Consider the following 25559-nt stretch of genomic DNA (forward strand, 5'->3'; position numbering starts at 1 on the left):
AGGATGAAACACGGAGCAAAAAGGGAGACAGGAAGAGCCAATTAAACTGTAGAAGGATAGATATGGAGGAGTGGGAGGGAAGAGAGAGAGAGGGCGAGATGACTTAACTGTTCAAAATTACTCCACCCTCAGTCTCCAACACAAACGACAATTTCCCATTGGGGTAAATCCCCCACCATGCCCTGTCACAGCCCTCCTACTTCTGCAATTCGTGTGTGTGTGTGTGTGTGTGTGTGTGTGTGTGTCACCACTTTTCTCTGACATTCCTGTGCAGAGCAGAGAGACGGTGAGCTCAGCTGCAGAGCGACTGAACTGCAAAACTCAGAAATCCATTTGAAAACAAGCAAGCATTTTCTTCTTTCGTTGCTTTTTTTTTTCTCCCAGCAGTTATTTTTCTTGCATTTCTCTTCAATATCCATCATTTTCTTCCAATTTTGGAAGTCCGGTTTCAGAAAATCTGCCTGCAAGTCAGCTGGAAAGTCTTGTATTTTAAGCACGGGATTCCTAGAAAAGCATCCTCTTGTTTCCTCCTGTTCCCTTTCTCTCCATCTCGAGCCACTGGAGTCAGATTCCAAGTTTTCCAGGTTCCCGAGTTTTGGGAAAACTTTTGCGCTGCAGCCAGGAGAGGCTAAAACAACAAGGGCACAGTGGAGAAAGCAGCACTTAAAGGGTGAGTTGACATAAAAGATAAAACTTTTTTTATGATCCAGCTCTTATGTGTATGTTGGGGTTGATTCTCTGCAGGGGAATGCAATGAAACCTCTTCTTTTGCTTCATATTCTGAACTGAATAACTTCTGTGTAAAAGGACAAAATCCTGTTTATGTAAGTTTGCACAAGTTTTATTTTTGACTGCCAAAGCACAAATATAACCAACAAAAATAAAGCTGATAAAGATGTCTAACATACTGTATGTGTTCGGCAGTTTTACTGCAGTCTTGAACCTGACAGAGCTTATTGTTAATGGTGCATAAAAGTGGAGTGTTTTGCAAAAGTTTTTGTTTTTTAAGTTGCTTGTTCTGCTGATCCCTGGCCAGAACTCGGGTGGGTGTAAAGCGCCCACTGTGCATTAAGCTTAATAGATGATGAGATGAGAGAGAGAAAAAGAATGGCATTGCTGAGGGGTAGGTATATGCAAAAGAAGCAGGCAATAGATGTGGAGATTCATCCTCTTTCTGGTTTTATCATCAAATAGCAAGGACAGCTGCCGGGAAAGGAAGCTAGAGATGCACACGTACACAAGCACACGTTATAGTCAAGTATCCCGGGCACAGGCTTGGATAAATGCACACAGATGTTGCATGCATGTATGCAAAGAAAGGATGTCAAACTAACTTATGGTTCCTTTATTCTCTCTTACACACACACACAGTTACACACATGCACTCACAAGAAAGCGATTTAAACAAACACATCTTTGTTTCATTGCACTCATCTGTTTAGTTTGCTCCTGGCTCAGATCACAGTCTAATCCCAGTGCTGTAATCAATACTCAAACACACGCTCACAGTCCAGAGTTTAAAAAAAAAAAAAAAACAACAAAAAAAACAGACACACACACACACAAAGTAGATGCATTTTCAGCAGAAATATGTCAGTCCAGTACATGCAGTATACATAGAACACAGAACAGATGTACTCCAGCCTTTAAAATAATAACATCAGTCACTGAGATACTGTTTGAAGCGACTAAGAAAGTCAACTCACATCACAGTCATTTACTTTTATGACATTCATCTGTGCAGTTCTGACAGCTTTAAGTTTGATGTTGAAGAGCTGCTGTGAATGACGAGTGTGTTTCATTCACCTCCCATCCCTGACTGATTAATGTGTCTTCTTTGTCCAAAATAACTCCCCATTTGCTGCCTTTTTTTATTTTTCCAACGTGCTTATGCACTATGTAGCGCCTTCCAAAAACCTGTCTGCATCATGTTCTTTGCTAAACAGACCTTGTAATGTAATGCTTTGACTGGGAAGCATGGGAAATTAGTTCTGTGATAGCACAAAGAGCAGGAATTTTATTACTAACAATAATAATGAAAATGACTACACTAAATTTTTGAAAGTAAGTATCCCAGTAAGGAATAAAAGTGCACCTGAAGTAGCGAGTTGATTTCCAGGTACTGTCAGGTAAAAAAAAGTGTGGAAAAAAAAAAGATCAAACTGCAATCATTTTATATGCAGCATATAATAAAGTATATGGACAAGAGTACTGGGCCACCAGCCATCGCAACCCATGCCATGAACCTCCTGTGCTGATGCCAGAGGAGGTTTGAAACTGTGTATCAGCTGAGCATTGGTGACTTTTACGCATTATGCAGCTCAGCACTCGGTGACTCTGCTCTGTAACTTTACACCATCTGCCACTTGGTGACTGACTTGCTGTGGTTCCTAAAAGGAGGAAAGAAATTTCATGAACTGACAACTGTTGCAACGGTCAAATCTGAATACGTTATCACACTCAAATTCAGTGATCTCTTTAGAACAGCCCATTCTTTTAGACTGTAATGCTAGGTGCTGGATTTTATACTCATGTGGGAATGGGACTGAAAACACCTGAAAGATTAAGAGGTGTGGCCCAGTACTGTTATCCATATAGTGGCATCAATTACTATAGCCTACTCATCAGAACTGATAAAAGTGGACTGTATAATTTTTTTTTGTAACATTAAATCACTCAAAGTGTTTCAGCATACTTCAGCTGTTGTTTTGGTTTTCCAGCCCATGAATATATTGTTGCGACAGCAGCAGGAAGCTGTTTTCACCAAGAAAATCCCTAAAAACTGATTTTAAATATTTGCCTCAGAAGGTGGTGGAAAACAAAAACTGGAATATAAGGAGGTCCGTCCAGCTCTGACTGCTTATCCAAGTCATGTTTGCAGATCTGGAGATAGGTTGATACTGTATCACATTGTCGCCTGCAACCAGTTTGGAATCACCAGGTAATTTAACTTCCATGTCTTTGGACTGTGGGATGAAATAACCCACACTGGCACAGGGAAAGCATGCAAACTCCACACACAAAGATCTCAGCTGCCCAGTGTATTCAAACCCAAGACTTTCTTGTTCTGAGGCAGTACTGCTAACCACTGCATTGCCCACTATTATGATATTAAATTTTGTTTTTTAAACTTTGTGGCAGATGTGCAAATAAGCAACCGTGTAAATACCTTTTTCTTGTGTGCATGTTTATTATGAAGGTTGCATACAGTTTTTTCTCTGTGTGTTTGCTGTCAAATGGATGATCAGGTGTAACACACAGAGCAGTGTTTTCTCCAGAAATCATTCATCATGTTATCATCGGTGTGTTTCTCTGCAGACCCTGGCTCCTGTAAAGATGGCTGACATATTGCAGCCAGACACCAACAGCCTGCAGATACCGAGTGAGTGTGATATCGGTTTTCTGTTGCAATCTTGTCCAAATTACTCACTTCTCCTTCTTTATCTTTTGGAGAGTGGACATGCTGACCTTTCCATGTCCCTCTCCCACTTTGAATTACTCACTTCAAATTCCAGTGACATTCCAGTCATTCTGTTTCATTACCATTTTTCAATTTCTAATCTGGAGCGGTCAAGTGTGTTTGCACTCTGCCTAACCATCTAATCTCTACAGTGGAAAAATAAGGTGTTTTCTCCAGTAACATGTTAGTATCAGTAGCTGATGACAGTCCATCTTTCCATATGATAAGAGTTTTCCACTAACTGCATATCTCCTCAAACAGTCAGAATGTCATTTCTGTTCATTGTCTTAAGGAGTACATGTAGTGTGATTCCAATATTGAAACTTAATGAGATTTTAATATAGTGCTCAAAAAAAAAAATGAAAAAATGAAAAAGGAACACTCTGAAAACACATCAGAGCTCAATGGGGGGAAAAAATCATGCTGGATATCTAAACTGATATGGACTGGGTAATGTGTTAGGAACAAAGGATGCCACATTGTTAGATGGAAATTAAAGTTATCAAACTACAGAGGACACCCCAAAAATCAAAGTGAAAAAATGATACGGCAGGCTAGAACATTTAACAAACTATAACAGCAAAATGGTTCCCACATGCTTGTATCCATGCCTGACAACGTCGGGGCATGCTCCTAATGAAAGAACGGCTGGTGTCCTGGGAGTTCTCCCAGATCTGGACCAGGGCATCACTGAGCTCCTGGACAGCCTGAGGTGCAACCTGGTGGCATTGGATGGATGGAAACAGTGTCCCAGAGGTGCTCTACTGGATTTAGGTCAGGTGAGCGTGGGGGCCAGTCAATGGTATCAATTCTTTCATCCTGAAAGAACTGCCTGCATACTGTCACCACATGAAACCAGGCATTGTTGTGCACCATGAGGAAACCAGGACCTACTGTACCAGCGTAGGGTCTGACAATAAGTCCAAGAATTTCATCCTGACGCCTAATGGCAGTCAGGGTGCCGTTGCCTACCCTGTAGAGGTCTGTGCGTCCGTCCATGGATATGCCTCCCCAGACCATCACTGACCCACCACCAAACTGGTCATGCTGAACAATGTTACAGGCAGCATAACTTTCTCCAGACCCTTTCACGTCTGTCACATGTGTTCAGAGTGAACCTGCTCTCATCTATGAAAAACACAGAGCACCAGTGGTGGACCTGCCAATTCTGCTATTCTGTGCCAAATGGCAATCAGACTCCACGGTGTCAGTCAGTGAGCACAGGGTCGACTAGAGGATGTTGGGCCCACAGGTCACCCTCATGAAATTTGTTCTTGATTGTTTGGTCAGAGACATTCCCACCAGTGTCCTGCTGGAGGTCATATTGTAGGGCTCTGGCAGTGCTCATCCTGTTCCTCCTTGCACAAAGGAGCAGATACCAGTCCTGGTGATGGATTAAGGACCTTCCCTGTCCAGCTCTCCTAGAGTAACTGCCTGTCTCCTGGACTCTCCTCCATGCTCTTGAGACTGTGCTGGCAGACACAGCAAACCTTCTGGCAATAACACGTATTGATGTGCCATCCTGGAGGAGTTGGACTATCTTTGCAACCTCTGTAGGATCCAGGTATTGCCTCATGCTACCAGCAGAGACACTGAGCCCAGCCAAATGCAAAACTAGTAAAATAACAGTCAGAAAAAATGAGGAGGGAAAAATGTCAGTAGCCTCCGCCTGTAAAACCATTTCTGTTTTGGGGGGGTTGTCTCATTGTTGCCCCTCTAGTGTCCTGTTGTTAATTTCATTAACACCAAAGCAGCAGAAACTGATTAACAACTTTATCTGGTCAGTTAAGTAGCAGAGGGGGTTGTTAATCAGTTTAACTGACTTGATGATATACTCTATACTCTTAAAAAGTGTTCCTTTCCTTTTTTTTGAGCAGTGTATTCACCTTCGCCCCCTTAGCCACCACTGCATATTGTGACATTTTATTTCCTCTCTTCTCTTCCAGATGAAAATGTATCTACCCCATCTTCGCCTGCCACAGCCAGAAATGACTGCAGCATCACTCCGCTCACACCCTCACCCTCACCGGTAGCTACTGCACACACAGCCACTCACCACAGGCACTCCTACACACCCTTTCCTCTTACTACTTATTTTACTTTATATAAAGTTCTTAAACAAGGCCTGTAAAGCCACATCCACTTCTAACTGCTATTAGTGGTTTACCAGAACATTTACCTTACAGTATAAAACTTGGAAAGACTAAAAGCAGTGGCAAAGAAACACACCAGCTTGGCACAAACTTATGCAAGTCCATCAAAATAACTTCTGATTTCTAAGCCAACTTGTTAACTCTATTCTGGCTCTGTCCGCTCACAGAAACTAGTCATTACAAAAATGTTAAGAATGTGAAGAGAATAAGAAGAATGAGCTTATCCACTCTTACTTCTCTCTGTCTATCTGTCTTAAGATGGTGGAGGTCAGGTCACAGATGGCCTGTCCGTTCTCTGTTGTCGTAGCCATAGACTTCGGGACAACCTCCAGTGGCTACGCTTTCAGCTTCACACAGGACTCAGAAGCCATACACATGATGAAGTAAGAGCCTGCATGTATTCTCATCAATTACATATTCTGTATTTTTATTCCGGTGCTTTGAAGGTGTCCCCCCCTCACTCCCATGCAGGCGTTGGGAGGGTGGCGACCCTGGTGTGGCCAATCAGAAGAGCCCAACATGTCTGCTGCTGACTCCTGATTTGCGGTTCCACAGTTTTGGGTTTGCAGCTCGAGACTTCTACCACGACTTGGATCCAGAGGAGGCCCGGCACTGGCTTTACTTTGACAAATTCAAAATGAAGATCCACAGCACAAGTGTAAGAGGGAAAGGAGATGTGGAAATTGTGACATCTAGTACCCAGTGTTAAAGCTATAAAGAGTGACCTAAATATGTGTCCTCTCTGTGTGATGTTATGGTGCACTGACATATGCGAGAGTCAGAGATTTTTATGTCACTGCCCACAGCTGAGAAGTAAAACTGTGGTTTAAAGTCACAAGCTTTAACTGGTGCTACAGTAAGTGACCCTGTAAACATCGAAAAGACTTCTTGGCGCAGTGTGTGTGTTTTTTTTTTTCTTTTCAGCACTTTTGATTGTGTTTGCTGCAGGACCTCACTATGGAGACAGAACTGGAGGCAGTGAATGGTCAGAGGGTCAGGGCCATAGAAGTGTTCGCACATGCCCTTCGCTTCTTCAGGGAACATGCTCTGAAGGTGCACCTTAAATGAGTTCATTCACAGCTGCAGTACAGTACACAACAGTGAATATTTTCAGTAATTCAAGGACAGGACATACTGTTTATGGCCTGCATGTATATTTGCTATAACTTTGTTTAGCACGTTTAACGTATTTCTATGGGGGATCGGTTCATTCTGTGTGGTACACGTGAGGGTAGAAGAAGAAAAGTGTTTTTTGTGGTCCTGTTTTAGGAGGTGAAGGACCAGTCTTCATCAGTGCTGGAGGGAGATGAGATCAGATGGGTGATTACAGTCCCTGCTGTGTGGAGACAACCTGCCAAACAGTTCATGAGAGAAGCAGCATACCTGGTAGGACAAAACACAGCATACTCACATACCAACATGTTCCTATTTTTGTGTCTTTTTTGCTTCTTTAATATTTAAAGTACCCTGACAGAATTAATGTTGCTTTATTTATGCTGTATTTGTTTGGCTAAATCTGTATCATATATATATTTAACCTAATCGCTGCTTGATTTCAGGCATGATTTGAGGCTAACTCCAAAAGAACACAAAAAAAAGTGTATAACTGATTTTACCTTTCATAAACACTGTACTGCACTGTTGGTGACCTTTTAAACAACTGATTCAGGCTTAAAATTGTATTGAGGTTTAAAATTATAAGAGTTGGGGCCACTTTGAGTGACAAGTTAGTGCTAAGCCACTAGCTCCCTGCTAGGTGTGGCCTCAGCTAATCTGAGACACTGGACCTCTAAACCCTCTTCATGTTGGTCTATTTGGAACATTTGGAGAAAGAAATTATGGTATTTTATTTTTGCATAAGTAAGCAATAATTAGCAGTTATCTGTTTCTATAATCTATCTATAAACTATGTGGATGCACCTTGCTAACCAAGCATGTTAGCCAAGATGGCCATAGTCACAGTGTCAAAATCAAGACTTCAGTGTGCAAGCCAACAAACCAATGGGTGATGTCATGGCTGCTACAGCTCTTTTATATAGTCTGTGCTTGATTTATGGTGTATTTTTCTTATATTTTTTGACTGGCTTAAGTGATTCTGCAGACTAAACACTGTTTTGAGGGTTTTTTATTTGTAATATGATTTTTGTTCTTGTTCTATATCTTGCTCTTTGAATATAATAATTCTTTGTGCTTCTGAATTTATCTTGGTTCCTTGTTTGATGACACTAGTTCCCTTTCTGGTCCAGTGTGTCTTAGTCTCGTCTCTTTATTTGATTATGTCTTTTATCTTGTCTCGTGTGTGATTTCTGTCTTGTCTCTGTGTTGTTTGTCTTTGGGTCCTGGTGTAAATGTGTAAATTTGTAAATCTTAGTCCTGGTCTCAGTGTTAGTTTCTTCCTGTCTTATTTTGATAGTCTCTTGTCTTGTGTGGTTGGATGTAGTTTTACTTCTTTTGTCTCATTTCCTGTGATTAGTTTCTGCTGCTCTCTTACCTGTTGTCTCTTCCCTCGCTATCCTGTGCATATGTATTCTGTCTGCGTATATCTTCCCTCTGTTCTTTGTTGCGTGCTCCCTCGTGGCTGCATCGGCTGTTCATTGTGTGTTCCCTTAGAAGAAGAAGAATAGTTTCTGTTTAACGGTTCCTGACACAATTTTGTATGTTGCAAAAACTCAGCAATAAAGCTGCACTTTAAGTTTACATCCCGTTTTCCAAGTCCTGCATTTAGGGTCCATCCTCTGTTTGCCACACAGTCCGACCTTGACACTATCAGAAATAGGCCTGTAATCAACCATTAAATACACAGGATTTTCACCCCTTGAAAGATGTAGGATACATTTTAGGGGTCTCCACGTTCCTTTTTGACTGCAAATTAAAACCCAATTAAAACCATAGTTACCAACAAATCACAGGGTTGAGCAGGTTCTGATGCAGGCTGTTTATTAGACATCTTAGTAGCACACAAATAGTTAAAAAGACAGACAGTAGCATATGAAGACTGAGTTACACACACAGAGAAACAGAAAGGAAGAAAGAACCTGTTGATCATGCCCCGGCTTCCTCATCACTCCCTCCGACCGAGGAGAGCCCGCGCTGAGATTAAGTATGAGTCTAAATAAAATCAAACTGTCCAGATGATCCATGGCGATGAGCAAGCTCTGTTGCAAAAAGTTACTAGTACTTAGAAATATACAAACACAAAAAACAAAGGACAAAAAGCAAAAAGTAAAAGCAAGAAGCCCTCCCGGGAGGTTGTGCCTTAGTAGTTGCTGGAAAAACGGACAACCCGGACAAAGACAGTCGCTACATCTTCTCTTCTCTTCCTTCTCCTCTTCTAACCGTGGTATTTATACTCTTTCCCTTTCTTTGTCTACGATTTGTGCTGAGTCAGCAATTTACAAACATTCATTAGAAACTGCCATTAATACTACTGTCATTATCTGAAAGGGCACAAACATCCTGGAGCATTTTCAATACATCAACAAGACAGTAAGAAAAATTCATCATATTAATTGTCAGCCATAACCTCCTTGAGGCCATCCTAAGGCACTCTTGGAGAAGGATTTACACTCCTCACACATATGCTTCACCAGATATGAGGGAGAAGGACCAGATAGGACGAAAAAGAGGCCCATTTTGCCCCCGGACCTGTTGCATGGACAGATTTATACTTTCTTGATTTGCATTTCCAAGGTTTTTGGCTGTGCTACACAAGCAAGTTAGCCTACGGCTAGGTCCACTGGACAGATTTATCCCTATATCCAGTATAAATCAAAAAATGGGCAAACAGGATGACTGGTGTCCTGTACACGAACCCAAAATCGGGCAGTTTTATGAGTTGAGACCCCTTAGCATGAATTTAATGAGCAACAGGTTCATCACGGGGCTAGGGCAGAAGATGAGTATGCTCTGAGGATGGTCTGAGAGTGCCTGCTGGGTGACAGCAGACTATTAGGGAGGGGTAGCAGAGCTTCTAGGGCCCTGAACACAAATAAGAGCAACTCAAACAGGCCTCAATTCTCCTGCTACACAATATGCATTTATTACATTGTGGAAAGCAGTTTAGCTGCAAATAAACAGAAGTGGGAATAATACCTTTAAATATCAGTATGGCTGATAAAAATAAATCCCAACAAAGACATCACACAAAGACTGCCATAGTATTCCTTATCACAACCCATATGTAAACAAAACAACTCAAGTAACACCGGCCTCTGTGTCGATATCTGCTTGCTGCATATATCGATATGGACGCCAGTATCGACTGATTGGCTATTTCTGACTTCATCTAATCCAAATTGGCATCGGGCATTATCAGGGATGCTCAAAAATTATCAGTCCCTTGTACTTTATACATGTTATAGTATGTATTCACAGATATGGGAAAACACGCTGTAGACTACATTTTGCCTGACTGGGACCATCAATAGATTTTTGTTTGAATAATTAAATATTTCGGCGGGAGCAATTCAGATATGCGGGTGGTAGACGGTAATCTAATACTTTAATTCCCATGGCCTTGTGCACACTTGGATGGCCACACAATCACTGAAGAGTACGGATATGTGTGTGTGACAGAAAAAGAGGAAGAACAACAGGGCAATGGAAAAAAAGGCAGTGAATAAACCATGAGATAAAGGCTGATTAATGTTCCCACAGAGGATCACTTACAACTCTCTCTCTCATACACACACACACACACGTAGATCGTAACACTGCTTCTTTTCCCTCTGTATGTCTTCCCACTAAAACACACACCCTCCTCTATGTACTGTACATGTATGATGCAGGAAGTGTACGTACGTGGCCAGGAATGCAGGGTGTCCTATCCCAGTATAAATCAATGGGAATGAACCAACCTGTGTGTGGTTGGTTGGTGCATGTACTTGTGCAGTACATGCACTAATCCATGGGAAGGACTCCACAACCTTTTACTCTTAAGGTCACCCTTTTTTTATTGACACAGCGAACACTGATTATTTATTTACTTTTATCTGCCATCTACCATTCACTCACTTTAGTACAGACATGAATAGTCGAGTGCATACACCCTTTTACATTAACACACTTACGCTAAGCTGGCTCCTGGCTTGAGTCTTGGGGCGTGTGCACTTCCTGCTGGCGATGATGTCATCAGGGCTGAACAATAAGGGAGACCGGTGTACAAACACAGGAAATCGAGACTAGACCCCCGCCCTGCACGCACACATACATACACACACATATTCAACTTTACCCCCCAATATATTGTGAGCAATGCTTATATACCTCTCCTCCTCTTTTCAGTGTTTTATCCCAACAGTCAGTCAGTTTTGCTCCCATCTCTATGTGTTTCTGTGTTTATGTTTCCAAATGTTTACATTGCACAGTTATCATTCTCATTTCCATGAGCTACAGTTTTTTTTTTTAAATCAGACACTGATGATTTCATTTTTCTAGTTTTCTTGAGCAAAATATAATGGAAATAGTGAATGAAAGGAACGTGTCTGGGAATTCTTAATTCAATCTCCATTATTAAATACAGTTAACTCCATAAGATTCTGGACAATTAGGCAGATCTGGAGTTGATTGCAAGTCCTTAACTTGTATTTGGTGGTGCTTCACTGGAATTCCTGATATGAAGTCCGGTGAGATGCTGATGTAAGTGATGGATGCCATCATTAGGCTATCTATCAGAGAGATAGCAAAAACTTTAGGAGTGACCACGTTGGCTATCTGGTGCATTCTTAAAAATAAGGAATGCACTGACCAGTTCAGCAACACCAAAGGCCTGAAAGACCACAGAAGACAACTAAAGTGTATGATCACAGAATTATTTCCTTAGTTAAGAAACCAAGAAACTTTACAATATCTAACCAAGTCAAGCCCACGCTCCAGGAGGTAGGTGTGTCATCATCAAAGTCTGCAATCAAGAGATGCATTCATGGATGTATATAGAGAGGTTTACAATTACAGCAAGGTGCAAACAATAGATTACACTCAAGAACAAGAAGGACAGAGCCTTCACAGCTCTGGAAAAACATTGTTTAAGCACATGAAACCAAGATGAACCTGTACCAGGATGATGGGAAGAGAAAAGTATGGAGAAGGAGAAAAACACCTTGTGATCTCAAGCATAGCACATCATATGGGGAGACAATGCTACAGCATGGACATGTAATGCTGCCAGTGGAAGTGGTGTTTAATGACAGTGTGACTGCTGATAGAAGTATCAGGATGAACTCTTTTTTTTTTAAGATTTTTGGGGCATTTCTCACCTTTATTGGAAAGTGCAGAGTAGACAGGAGAGGGGCGGGAAGACACACGGCAAAGGGCTGTGGGCCGGACTCAAACCCACGCCACTGCATTTCAGCCATGTGGCATATGGTCACCTGTTCAACCAGTGAGCTAAACTGGCACCCAGCAGGATAAATTCTGAAGTGCACAGGGCTATACTCTGCTCACATTCAGTCAAATGCTGGAAAACTGATCGGACAGTATTTCACATTGCAAATGGATAATGACACAAAGCATACCAAAAAGCAATTCAAAGGTTTCTCAAAGTAAAGAAGTGGGATATTCTTCAATTGCCAAGTCAGTCACCTGATCTCAATGCAATAGAGCATGCTTTTCAGTTACTGAAGACAAAACTAAGGATAGTGACCCACAAACAAGCTGCAGATGAAGGTGGCTGCAGTGAAGGCCTGGCAGAGCAACTCAAGGGAGGAAACACAGCATGGAGACAGCAGTCAATGACTTGGCACCTGTGCAACAAGTCCAGTCATGAAATTTTCTCACTGCTAATAAATATTCCATAGTCAACTGTTAGTGGTGTTATAACAAAGTAGAAGCAGTTGGGAATGACAGCAACTCACCCATGAAGTGGTAGCCCATGTAAAATCACAGAGTAGGATCAGTGTATGCTGAGGTTCATAGTGCAGGTGTCACCAACTTTCTGCAGAGTTAATCGCTACAGACCTCCAAACTTCATATGGTCTTCAGATTAGCTCAGGAACAGGGTGTAGAGCTTCATGGAATGTGTTTCCATGGCCGAGCAGCTGCATCCAAGCCTTACATCGCCAAGCACAATACAAAGCATTGGATGCAGTGTTGTAAAGCACACCATCACTGGACTCTAGAGCAGTGGAGAAGTGTTCTCTGGAGTAACAAATCACACTTCTCCATCTGTCAGTCTGATGGACGAGTCTGGGTTTGGTGGTTGCCAGGAGAACAGTACTTGTCTGACTGCACTGTGCAAAGTGTAAAGCTTGGTGGAGGTGGGGATTATGGTGTGGGGCTGTTTTTTAGGAGTTGGTCTCAGCCCCTTAGTTCCAGTGAAAGGAATGCTTCAGCATACCAAGACATTTAGGACAATTTCATGCTCCCAACTTTGTGGGAATAGTTTGGGGATGGTCCCTTCCTATTCCAACATGACTGTGCACCAGTGCACAAAGCAGGTCCATAAAGACATGGATGAGTGAGTTTGGTGTAGAAGAACCTGACTGGCCTGCACAGAGTCCTGACCTCAACCTGACAGAACACCTTTGCGATGAATTAGAGCAGAGACTTTGAGGCAGGCTTTGTCGTCCAACATCAGTGTCTGACCTCACAAATGTGCTTCAGGAAGAATGGTCAAAAATGCCCATAAACACTCCTAAACTTTGTGGAAAGCCTTCCCAAAAGAGTTGAATCTGTTATAGCTGCAAAGGGTGTGCAAACATCATATTAAACCCTATGGATTAAGAATGGGATGCCACTCAAGTTCATATGCGTGTGAAGTTAGACAAACAAATACTTTTTGCAACACAGTGTATATCTTAACTCTTGATTTAAAATCCTCTGTGGTGGTGCACAGAGTTAAAAATGCAAAAAAAAAAATGTGTTTTTATCCAGTAACTTACTGACCTAACTGTATTTGTCAGAATACTTTTAAAAAGGTTCATTCTTGCCATCTGGACAGCTGGTCATCTGTCAGTCAACAGTGTGGGTAAAGCGTCTGCTGTGTCCTTTTCAGGCTGGTCTGGTGTCTCCTGACTCTCCCGAGCAGCTCCTCATTGCTCTGGAACCTGAGGCTGCCTCCATTTATTGTCGGAAGCTCCGCCTCCACCAGGTGATTGACCTGAGCATGCAGCCAATCACAAATGGCCTGGAATTGGATGGGTCCCGCCCCTTTGACTCCAGTTTCAGACAAGGTAGAGAATAGAGAGAGTGTGTGCATGTAATTTCTGTTTGAGCAGGGGGTTTGTTGTTGACTTTGTCATTAGCATGAGCATGAAACCACACTCTGTTCCTGGAAATGTTGCTTTCTGATTTCACTTGGGGATTGTGGGTTTTTTGTTTTTTTTCTTTCAAAGGCTGATTATGCATCTGTTAAAAAGAAAGAGAGAGCACTGCGGACAGCGATCTGACTTCAGATAACACTCATGGTTTTGCCTCAGATGACTTTGCAGTTGTGTATTGTGATGCAAGGCTTTGGATAGACCCTACAGTCTGTTTTGAAACAGACCACAGGATTCCCGTGGAGAGGAAACATTCAGACTCTCAAGGAACTATTTAGCACATGAGCTCTTTAATTAACTCTACACTGAGCCAGAAAAGTTTTGCCTTAGTAGTGTTTAGCGTTTAGTTAAGTTTGTGGCAACAGAGCACTTTCTGCATAGACAATGTACAAGTTTCTATACTTAACATTTCATGAGAAGTTCAATATTTCAGCTCCTACAGAGCAAGAAGCTTGAATTTCTGCTACAGTTTACACTTCTAAAATGAAATGCATCAATTACTTAATTCTCTGACTATGCCACTCAGCAGCCCTGACGAGCTGTTCTATTGTTATAAAGTTGTATACACCATTAACCAAAATGCTGAAATTAATTAAACATATTAAGTATTTTAACTTAATTTTACTTACTTAGATATTTAATGTTTCTGTGACATTTTCTGCCTTTTCAAGTTTATGGAACACGTTTATTTTTTTATTAATTTGAACTATTTTGCAGAATAATTAAGCCCACTTAAAAAATATATTTCCATTGTACTTATTTAATTTGTGTGCATTCACTATAGTTTATTACTTCAGTAGAAAATTATCGTCATTAGCTAAGATATTATGCAAACTTCATCATACTGAAGTTTTTATTTGTTCCATCATATTTTGAGGTCAGTTGTGCAGATTGTTCTTTATTTACCTTCATGTTCAAACAGTGAAGTTGTAACACTATGAGTGAAGTGTGTAACTGGGTTATGACACTCGTCAACATGCAAGGAAGCCTGACTGTACAACGCTCTGTAAGTAAGAGTGAGGATTTTAAACTGGATCCTAAATGCTACAGGCGGGCTAGTGAAGGGGCATTGGTAGTGGGGTGATATGGGGCTGTTCGATTTAGTAAGTACTTAGTAAAGTTAAGAAAACAAAGAATTAAAGACGTTCATGCAGGAAAAGGTGAAAGCACAAATAACTCCACCTCCTACTTAAATACTACAGATCTCGATTTACTCATAAGTGGAAAATCAGGATTTAGACAGGGGCCGATCAAAGATAACCTCTAGATCACATACACTGATGTGCGGCAAAAAGACAAGGGTCCTAGATTTTTCTTGATCAGGTCAACCACAATCAGAATGAGCATCAAGCTGCAGAAATTTTTTTTACCATCCAATTCCTGATGGCATTAAGGCAGTCCCATAGACCAGATAACCTACAGACTTTTTGTGGTTTGAGAGAGAAATAAAACTGGATATCATCAGCAAATGAGTAATAATTAACAAATTAACTAATATTTAACAAATATTAAAACTTTCAATAATCTGTCTGAGAGATATCAGACAAATGACTAACAGGGACCCGAGAACTGAGCCTGGCGGGACACCACAGGACAAAGGAGGAATTTGACACAAAGCCTCCAACAGAGACATCACATTTCTTTGTGAAAGATACAGTTTGAACCATTTTAGGGTCGTACCTGAAATGCCCAGCCAGTCACACAGCTTCTTGGTCAGAATTTGTTGGTCAGCCGTGTCAAACACATAGCCGAGGTCTGTAGTCTAGTAATTATGGATCTTGTACATCAGAAATAAAAGGTCACCATAAAATAATACCTAATTAATAAGTAATGATCTCAGCAGTAGAATGTAATCTAAGATGGCATAGTTACATTACTCATGCTTGATGAAAGTAATGAAACTACAGTACTACTTTGTGTGATTACAAAAATTACAAAAAGTTCATCATATTAACTGAATATCCTTAAATAAATAAATGATAGGCACTTTAGTTTGACTGTAAGCAATTGGTACATATAGAATTTATTTATTCAACATTCTTAAATACTAAAAACATTTTATCAACTTTAGGCAATCAGGTGCCTTTTTTCAGTTTTGGGGGGTTTGTAGTGTAGAAAAAAAGTTGGCAAGATACACACAAAGTAGACAAACACCCTGGTGATGTTTTATCTATGAAAAACCAAAACAATGAGCCAAAAGATTCGAAACTGCCAAATAAAATTGGGTCATATTTAACTGTGAGTCAATCACAGCAAATTACTTAATTCACATTAAGCACAGTGATGTCATCCACTGTTGCTATAGAAATTTGGATCGGTGCAGCTTGGAAAGAAAATTTCAAAATGGGGATTTACAGCCGAGGAAAGTACCTCCAGAACCAGCACATAGGTGAGAAAAGAAAATCTAGATCAGAAGAGCGTGTCTGTCTTGCAAGAAGGAAATACAGCTAAGATGTAGCAACGAACAAGAGTAATTTCAGGCTGGGGAGAAACAAGACTGATGCATAATTCACTGAGCCAATATGCCGACCAAAATCCCCTGCAAAGGCCCACTTATACATATGCAGTCACTGACACACACACACACACACACACACACACACACACACACACACACACACACACACACACAAAGAGCATTCACACACACACTAAACACAGGATATTGTAATTGGAACAAGGTGCAGTGAGACTATGATCTCACCCCCTCCTGGCCTGTCAGTCTCCCTCTCTTTCAGTCAATTTCATTTTTCTTTTCCCTCCATTCTCCTAGCATTTTCTCTGCCTCTCTTACTTTCTTCATTCACTTTCCAATGACTCTGCAGACACAGGCAAACAGACATATTTACACACACACACACACTTTGCATCCCAGTCACGGTTTTTACTATCTTCAGCGTTTCTTCCGCCTCATTTCATCTCCAAAGATAGCACTGGGGAGTCATTAACACACACACACATTTTCTTTTCTGCTGCTTCATGTAAATGGTTTCCAGACTTGCGTTCCATCCATCACCCATGTAAAACACACACACACACACCAGCAAAATCAAGGCCTGTGTGATTGTGGTGTTCTTTGTTCAGCTTCATTTACTGTGTAGACACACACACACAGACGTACATACATTACCTCCTGCGTCATCCAAGGTCCTAAAACAACTGAACGAGTATTTTTGCTTTCAACGCAGTGTTGCCCAATAAGTCTGTAACCTTCATTCTTATTCCACCACAAGCCTCACACACACACACACACACACACACACACACTTATTCCAATTTTTGTGGCGTGTGGTGTTCATGCGGTTTGAGAAAACCATGTGAAAAAAGCACTTTTACCGACACTACACACTGACAAACGATGTGCTCACAGCCTGTGACACACACGTTTATACGTGCTTTTCATCAGGCTCACAGCTTCCCCACAGACTTGCCAAATAACTTTAATCACAAAAAAGGGAGATGTGTTGTACATATATTGTTACATGTTAACTTTCTCCTCTCTCTTCCCATTGATTTGTAACCATTTAGTTCCCAAAGCCATTATGTCTCCTTTCATGCATTCACCTTGATGTGTGGAGGCACATACAGTGTATCTGCTCTGTCAAACAGCCTGTCAGGTAGGTTGTATTTCTGCCAGCTGTGTATGAGTGCGTGCTGTTTTTGTTGGCCTCCATCCGTCCACTTAGCCTGCCACTCACACAGTTTACATGTCAAGAACAAACAAAAAAGGCTGAAATTTGAGAACATTTTTCATTTCCAACAAATTGCTCCTGTCATGAAAAAATATTATGCCTGTATAGTTTTCCTGTTTAACTTGGATCGAATGATTTATAGTCTATCCTGCACGAATGTCATAAACTGTCACATGTAGTGTAAATTACAAACATGTATCTGGGCTGGCCTAAAAGGGAGGAAGTTTATGTTTTTTGGTTGAGCCTCTTTGCACCGAGAAGTAGTCAAATACAAGCTTAAGTGACTGAGCGAACACCGAGTGTGTTTATAAAGAGAGATAAAGAATGTTTGAATGCAGGCAAAGCAGTGCAAGGTGGTGAAAGGAGGTGATGACTCTATGGGCTCACAGCTGGAGAGAGGCCATAGAAATTCCCTTTAAAAAAAAAAATGCATTAAAACTGCAGTTATTTTTTTGGTCATTTGGAGGCAGACCATTACACTGTCCTTTTATATGATGAATTAGCTTAAGTTCTTTATTCTAGTATATATGCATGAAGGTTGTTGTTGTTGTTGTTGTTTTTGTTGACGCACAAAAAAACAGGCTAAAGTATTTGTTTACTTTTTATGTTTCCTGAAATTACAGAATTTCTGGATTAACATGTAAAGGCATCTTTCTTTAGTCTCTATGAATTTTTAACATGAAGATTTCAAACTTTGCCTGTTATTGTGGTTTAGTAATGATGCAAATAGATCAGTACTGACTTGAAGCATGTACAAAAATGATTGAACGTCTGATAAGAAAAGAAAAAAAAAACCCATCAGGTTTACAAGAAACCGCTGATCGAGCACAATCCACAGCGTTATCGCCACAGGCTGAGGATGGAAGAGTCGCCAGCATCAGTAAGGGGGCAAATTTCGCTGGCTGACTGACCAGGTCCCCTAGGGGTTGAATCCAAAGGGCATCCCATGTAAAACTTTGTCAAATCAAACCCCTGATGGCAAGGGAGCAGCCAAAAGTAGCTTTAGTCCATGGGGGATTGACCATATGAAGAGCTTTTTTTTTTAGACTTTCCTTTTGGCTTAATTTTTTTTCTTCCCAAAATTAGAAATGCCACTTTGAAAGAACCATCTGAAGAATATAAGCATCCCTTTTCACCACAATGCTCAACTTTTTTGGACTGATGGAATGACCTAAATAAGTTCTGGTTTGTGCCTTTGAATATCAAAGGATTCAAAAATGAACTGTGTGTGTGTGTGTGTGTGTGTGTGTGTGTGTGTGTGTGTGTGTGTGTGTGTGTGTGTGTGTGTGTGTGTGTGTGTGTGTGTGTGTGTGTGTGTTGCAGCAAGGGAGCAGCTGAGGCGATCCAGACACAGCAGGACCTTCCTGGTGGAGAGTGGAACTGGAGAGCTGTGGTCCGAGCTGCAGACTGGTAAGGCCATCTGTGCACACGTGAGAGAGACAGACCCCACATGTCGGAGATATTGATGATTTTGACCTTTAACCCCAGCCTGCAGACTACGAGGAGCAGACCCACCCACTTTGATATAGAGGACAATGACTACTTCACAGCCGCTGTGACTTCTTTCTCTATGCTGTCCTGCTTCTGCTGCATTCAGCATGTTCTTCCCCCCAACATCAGCTATGTTTGCACATCCTGTTTGAACTGGTTTAAATAATTTCATTATAGCCACATGATATGTTTTAATATATATATTTTTTTTAGTTATACTGAAATTATGCATGAGAGAAAACTCGATAATTACACTGCAAATGTTGCATTTTCGTTTGGTGTGATAAAATCCTGCATTTGGAAAGTTAAAGCCGTCCACTCTGGTGGTTTCAAACACATTCTGCTGCTGAGCCGTGACAGCATTCTGTGAAGCCACGTGTGCCTGCTGACCCTTTATGCTCTCTTTCCTGTCTGCACAAACATACACACACACACACACACACACACACACAGGAAAGACCCAGCCCATGGGACTCTGCACTGTAGATACAGCAAATGAGAAACTCTTTTTTATCTTCGTTTCTTGCAAACATCTTTTGATTCCTCCCCTCATTTAATTTTTACTTCCATTCATTTCCGCGACATGCATTCCTTTTTCTCCTCCATTCACTTCTGCTGTGCCTTCTGCTCCCATGCTCGGGCTGCAGTCATCAGGGTAGCTACACCAAAACTAACCCTTATCACCGGACATATCACAAACAGCCGCGCCAGCAGGGGAAGAGCAGCAACCACAGATGCCTCAAGGTTGTTTACAGTCGAGACACTCTGGGTTCAAGAGTTTCAGGGGAAGCTGAAACAGTCGCACAAATACACACACGGACACATTTTTTGTGTCTTCCACAAAAATGAAGATGTTATCATTTACAATTTTGAGGTGTTTTTCTCAGTGATCTAAAATGTGAGGTATGACAAAGCAAAATGTTCCTAGGATACAAACATAACAACACTAAGTGTTTATTCATACTTTTTGTGCAGGTGATAGATATGTGGTTGCAGACTGCGGAGGAGGAACAGTTGACCTGACAGTCCATCAGATCGAGCAGCCACAGGGAACACTTAAAGAGCTCTACAAGGCTTCAGGTTTGATCTTTTATAAACAGCACAAAAGTAAATGCATTTCCTACAGTTTCCAAAGCTGCAGTGTTTTCCGCCAGGCGGTCCCTACGGTGCTGTCGGGGTAGACCTGGCCTTCGAAGCCATGCTTTGCCAGATCTTTGGCGAGGACTTCATCCAGAGCTTTAAAGCCAAGCGGCCAGCGGCCTGGGTGGACCTCATGATCGCATTTGAGGCGAGGAAACGAACGGCGTCTCCAGGCAGGACCAACGCCCTCAATATCTCCCTGCCTTTCTCTTTCATCGACTACTACAAAAGACACCGAGGGCAGAGTGTGGAGGCTGCCCTCAGGAGGAGCAAGTGAGTGTGGGCTGAAAGGTGTGATGAGTGAGCAATGAGTGTACATGTAACTTTAAACAATGGAGTGATTTTTTTTTTTTCCCTGTGTCTCAGTATGAACATAGTGAAGTGGTCATCCCAGGGGATGCTGCGGCTGACACAAGAAGCCATGAATGAGCTCTTCCAGCCCACCATCACCAAGATTGTGAAGCATATTGGTAAGAAAAACAACTGTCCAGAAACAGGAGCTGCAGACTGACATAAAATACATGTGCACTTAAAAACAATTTCAGTTCCTTGTCCTTTGACTCCCTGCTTATATTTTGTGTACATTTCCCACAACTCTAATGCAGTAAATCTAACAAGAGATACCTGAAAATTGAAATCCTAAGATTCTCTGGAAAAACAACCCCAGAGCAAAGGCTTTCCGGGATGGAACAGTTGTACAAGCTCAATGAACACTGTGCCTGGTCTCCAAAATTAACCTATGCAGGCCCTGAAATTTGCTTTACGGCCATCAAAATCTTGTTTTTTGGAAGGGGTTTTTTTTTTTGGAGTTGGGAATGATCACATTTTAAAGACAGGGTAAAGTTGCTTGCTAACCCTGGCAAACTTGGTTACCAAGGTGTATCTAGGATGCACACATAAACCCAGCTACTGTCCTGAGTTACGTTTTGAAGCCTCGAGATGAGCATTTGTGCTTTTGGCATCTTCACTTTGAAACTAGATGTGACAGGAGAGGGGCAAGTGTGAAACTGCACGCTCATTGTCTGACAACCTGGCAGTCACAATTTGTTAGCCAGTAAGCACCTCTGAAATGAGCACGAGCAAGATTTACAAAATTGACTTAATTTTTTATTCAGAACGACAGACAGAGCCCATAAACTCATCAGGGAGGTGTTTGCAGAGGTCTAGTCAGAGGGCTGTTTTCCCATAGACTGCTACAGCACAGGAAGTCTTTTTGTAACCACAGCTATCGCCATCTGGTGGCCATTTTCACATTGGCTTCACTTTTCAAACTCATCTTATATACGGTCTATGGGTACACCACACAAAATAGATACCAGCTAATTAGCGCTAGTGAAATAATGTAATTTCTCTCACCAGAACTGAATCACCGATATATATATTTTTTTGATGGTCATTCCATTAAAACCTGAATCCTTTTCACTAACACCTAGCAGACAGCTATGAGGGGCCTAGTGATGAAATGCAGTTGTCACGGAGAAGGAAATTAGCAACTGAGACCAAAAAACATTTTTGTACCCAGTTGTGAAGATGTTATTTTCAGCGATAAAGTTAGGCATTTTTTTCATTTGAGTCTCACTTTATGAGCCAGCTTGAAGTAGCCATTCAAGGTTAACGTTCAGTGATGTTCTCCATGCTTTTTGACCTTACAGTTAGCTGTTTAAGATTTCCCATTTGGAAATATGTGGATAGAGGTGGACGTTAAACCAACCCCTGAATGAGTCTTCGGTGGTCGGGTGATTGCTGACAGGATAATCAGTAATCAGTGGCCAAATGGGGGCACAGCTTCACTCATATTTGATGTATTATGGCCCTAAAAAGTTAATTTTTCTAACTTATTTGCATTTATAGAGCCTTTTATTCTTTTCACTCTGGTTTTCTTATTAGCAGCTTACAAATGTACTTTGCAGTTTTAGCTCAGGCTGTCTGCAGATTGGCGCTAGGAGGGTACGATTCAGTGGGTTTTTAGAGCTTTACTGCTGAGTAAAATATTCAGCAGTAATCACCTATCCTCAGCATGGTAATATTATGGGCAGTCAAACTAAAACAATGAGCTCAAAGGAGGCTAAAAGTTTGTGAAAGACGGAGCTGGGTGATAGCTGTGAGTTTCTCATTTATGAGCAGCCCATTTTAAAGGGCACATAGTAATTTGTGGAGACCGACTGATATAGGGTTTTGAATACCGATATTTGGTGATTTAAAAATACAGTTTTCAAATATTTTTCTTTGAAACACATGAAACAAGAGCAGATTTCCCTAACATTTGTTATGTATAGTTATTTATTTACGCTCCGCCCAACTCTGCTCGGATGGGCTGGTTGTTGTGTTTGTGGCATTTCAAATGTGTGTTGCCAACAGGGAACTCTGGTGGACAGAGTATGCAATATGAGTAACCATAACATGGTTGAAGGGTGTTTCCTCCTATCTCTTATTTACTTTTTAAATTTTCATTAATCGGCTGTTATGAATGCTGAGAGAGCAACAAATGCGGTAGCTAATATCGACCAATAATATCGGCCTGAGTTATTGCTAATATAAAAGACTACAAACATGGACATGAGTTTGTTTTGATTTTTGTACACTGCTGGAACTTGTGACCTTGCTAGATGATTGACTGCCAAAGCCATTAAGTGAGCTAATGAATTCAAATGTGAAAGGATAAAAAGGACAGAAAAACAGCTACAAATTACAGCTTGAATCAATCAAGACACAATGGCTTTCTTTGTGACCCTTTTCAAAATGGTTGTGATCTAATGTTTGGGTTTTCCAGTCTTGTCAAGACAGAATTAAAGCAGAAACATACAGTCTGTGTTAAATCAAGCACATTCCAGCGGTACATTCAAAACCAGGGAATGGTTTCCCAGCATGAATCTTTACTGGCCATTAGAAAAAAGCTGAGGGTTTTATGTGCTTCTAACTGAAGCAATACCAGGAGTAGCTGCTGGAAAGAGGCAGAAATTAATTAAGCACAGAAACTCTCAATCCAAAGCATCTTCTTCTTCCCTCACAGAGGAGCTGATGGCGAAACCAGAAGTGCGAGGCGTGCGTTTCCTTTTCCTAGTCGGTGGTTTTGCAGAGTCCCCTATGCTGCAGAAAGCTGTCCAGAAGGCACTGGGGAGGACATGCCGCATCATCATCCCCCATGACGTTGGTCTCACGATACTGAAGGGTGCTGTGCTCTTTGGCTTGGATCCCACTGTGGTAAGAGCTTAGGAATACCAGTTAGTATCTGAGTCATGCTTTGACACGTGATCTAACAACCTCTCTCTCTCACAGGTCAGAGTACGTCGATGTCCTTTGACCTATGGTGTTGGCGTCCTAAACCGGTTTGTGGAGGGACGCCACCCTCGGGAGAAACTCCTCATCAAAGATGGTCGCGAGTGGTGCACGGACATCCTCGACCGCTTCGTCTCTGTCGATCAGTCGGTGGCCCTGGGTGAGGTTGTGAGACGAAGCTACACACCTGCTCGTCTGGGCCAACGGAAGATCATCATCAACATCTACTGCAGCGTGACCGATGATGTCACATATATCTCCGACCCTGGCGTCAGGAAGTGCGGGACAATAACTTTAGACTTGCCGGAATCATTACCGCCACTGGGAGCGGTGGGAGGAGCGGGAACCCCAGAGAGAAGGGAGATCAGAGCGACCATGCAGTTTGGAGACACGGAGATTAAAGTCACGGCCGTTGATGTCATGTCTAACCGCTCCGTCCGGGCTTCCATAGACTTCCTGTCTAACTAAGGAGGAGCAGGAAGTGGAGCCATGAATTCAAAAACACACATAGCTGATTGGAGGGATGATAATTCTAGAAAAAGCGGTACTTTGGGAGTGGGCGACATGTTTTGGGGGGTTTATTTTGGAAAACACTGCAGTGTTTGGAGCAACTCACATCTCCTGCTTCAGACATTTGGAGCAAGAAGATCAGGAGAGAATCCATCCTTCACAAACACCAATCTTCTGGAATCTCCTTGAAGTCGAAGCGAGAGAGTTCGTCATGCCTTCCCTTATAATCCTGTCACCAGCATTTCCTGCCCACAAAACAGTGAAACCCAATGCAAGCTGGAGAGTGAGTGCACATCCCTGCTGCAGCAAGCTAACTAAATAAAGTCATCCTCGCAGAGGAGTATGAAATTGTTATGCAGACTTTATTAGCTCAGCGAATCTAACTAACACAGTATGCTACCAAATGAGTGAGGTTCACTCATGTTCACTGTTAAATATACAGACCTTCATGGGCCCCATGTAATTAATGATGCCTTAATTAAACCCTATATGACCAACCACACTGCAGAAAATAATGTTACCAACTGGACTGCAGCTTTGGTTCTTTAATGTGAAAGCACTCCATCTAGCGGTGCAACGACTGAACTACATGCTGAAAATGTCGGGCTAAATCAAACCACATACTATAAGAACTGTGGCATTATAACATTTAAATGTGTCATTTAAAATGTTTCAAACCACTCTGAAAAAATATTAGAGCTGTATTATTTCAAGCAGAAGCTGTAAACATGACAGAATATCATGGCCTCTTAAACTTGTAAGCAGCTTTCACATTTATTTTGAGTGGCGCTTCAATTGGCAACCTTATGAATTTAAATCAGTATCAATATTTTTTTTTTCATATTTGTCTCATCAGCTGCTAAATGCCCCACTATGTGCAGCAGCTAGTTACTAACATTTCTTGTTTTAACATATGGACTGCTGACAGTGTCTTTTTTCAAATGCAGCTCACAGCAGGAAATAGTCCACTACAGATGCAGTTACTACTGGAAACGCTCCATTTGGTTTAGGTGAGGTTGAAGCAAGACATGAGACACTCACTCACTAGCTGTGAATTCACAGGACAGTTACCTGTACTATTCTCATATGGGCTTTACTGGACATCACACAGACTTTGTACTAAAGAGCTGGCAGGGTAAAGGACATTTGACTTTCCATCTCCACTGCATTAGAGATTTGCATTCACACAGGCAGCTCAGCTGGTTCATTTCTAGAAAAGCTGGGGGGGGGGGGGGGGGGGGGGGGGGGGGGGGGGGGGGTCTGTGCAGATCAGAAAACAGCTTTTGTTTGTTTGCAGTTTGGTGCTGGGCGTGCTGCAGTACGGTGGCTTGCAGCTGTAAGCAGATTCATGAGTTTGCAAGATTAAAGATGGATGCGGCTTTATGTCTGAAAAGCGAAACCTATCGTGAAACCTGCAGTCTTGCCACTTCATTAGGTACACCTAGGCACGTTGACGTGGTCAAGGTGACCTGCTGAAGTTCAAACCGAGCATCAGAATGGGAAAGAGGTGATTTCAGTGACTTTGAGTGACCAAAACTGGACAATAGAAGATTGGAGAAATGTTGCCCGGTCTCAGGATTCT

General features: G+C 41.8%; 1 protein-coding gene across 2 annotated transcripts; it reads left to right on the forward strand.

The window, feature by feature from the left end:
* The first annotated feature begins 276 nt into the window (after positions 1 to 276).
* Positions 277 to 25182, forward strand: LOC115775124 (heat shock protein 12B). 2 transcript variants are annotated; one of them, XM_030722632.1, is made up of 14 exons: positions 277 to 670; positions 3319 to 3382; positions 5407 to 5489; positions 5872 to 5996; positions 6085 to 6271; positions 6562 to 6666; positions 6883 to 6999; positions 13604 to 13781; positions 18884 to 18970; positions 20027 to 20131; positions 20206 to 20464; positions 20558 to 20661; positions 23202 to 23392; positions 23468 to 25182. In XM_030722632.1, exons 2-14 carry the CDS (start codon positions 3337 to 3339, stop codon positions 23933 to 23935), a joined length of 2055 nt encoding a protein of 684 aa, XP_030578492.1. In that variant the 5' UTR covers positions 277 to 670; positions 3319 to 3336; the 3' UTR covers positions 23936 to 25182. The 2 variants fall into 2 exon arrangements, with proteins under 2 accessions (XP_030578492.1, XP_030578491.1); XM_030722631.1 differs by lacking the exon at positions 277 to 670 and having other exon boundaries at positions 3241 to 3382.
* Positions 25183 to 25559: the final 377 nt, after the last annotated feature.

Source organism: Archocentrus centrarchus (assembly GCF_007364275.1).
Source record: "Archocentrus centrarchus isolate MPI-CPG fArcCen1 chromosome 18 unlocalized genomic scaffold, fArcCen1 scaffold_23_ctg1, whole genome shotgun sequence".
In the NCBI taxonomy this organism is placed as follows: Eukaryota; Metazoa; Chordata; class Actinopteri; order Cichliformes; family Cichlidae; genus Archocentrus; species Archocentrus centrarchus.

Excerpts from the sequence above, each read along its gene's own strand:
- LOC115775124 (XM_030722631.1), top strand. The coding sequence starts at position 3,241 with ATGATCAGGTGTAACACACAGAGCAGTGTTTTCTCCAGAAATCATTCA. Across the intron at positions 5,490-5,871 it reads TCACACCCTCACCCTCACCG|ATGGTGGAGGTCAGGTCACA; the intron begins GTAGCTACTGCA and ends ATCTGTCTTAAG. Across the intron at positions 20,132-20,205 it reads AGAGCTCTACAAGGCTTCAG|GCGGTCCCTACGGTGCTGTC; the intron begins GTTTGATCTTTT and ends GTTTTCCGCCAG.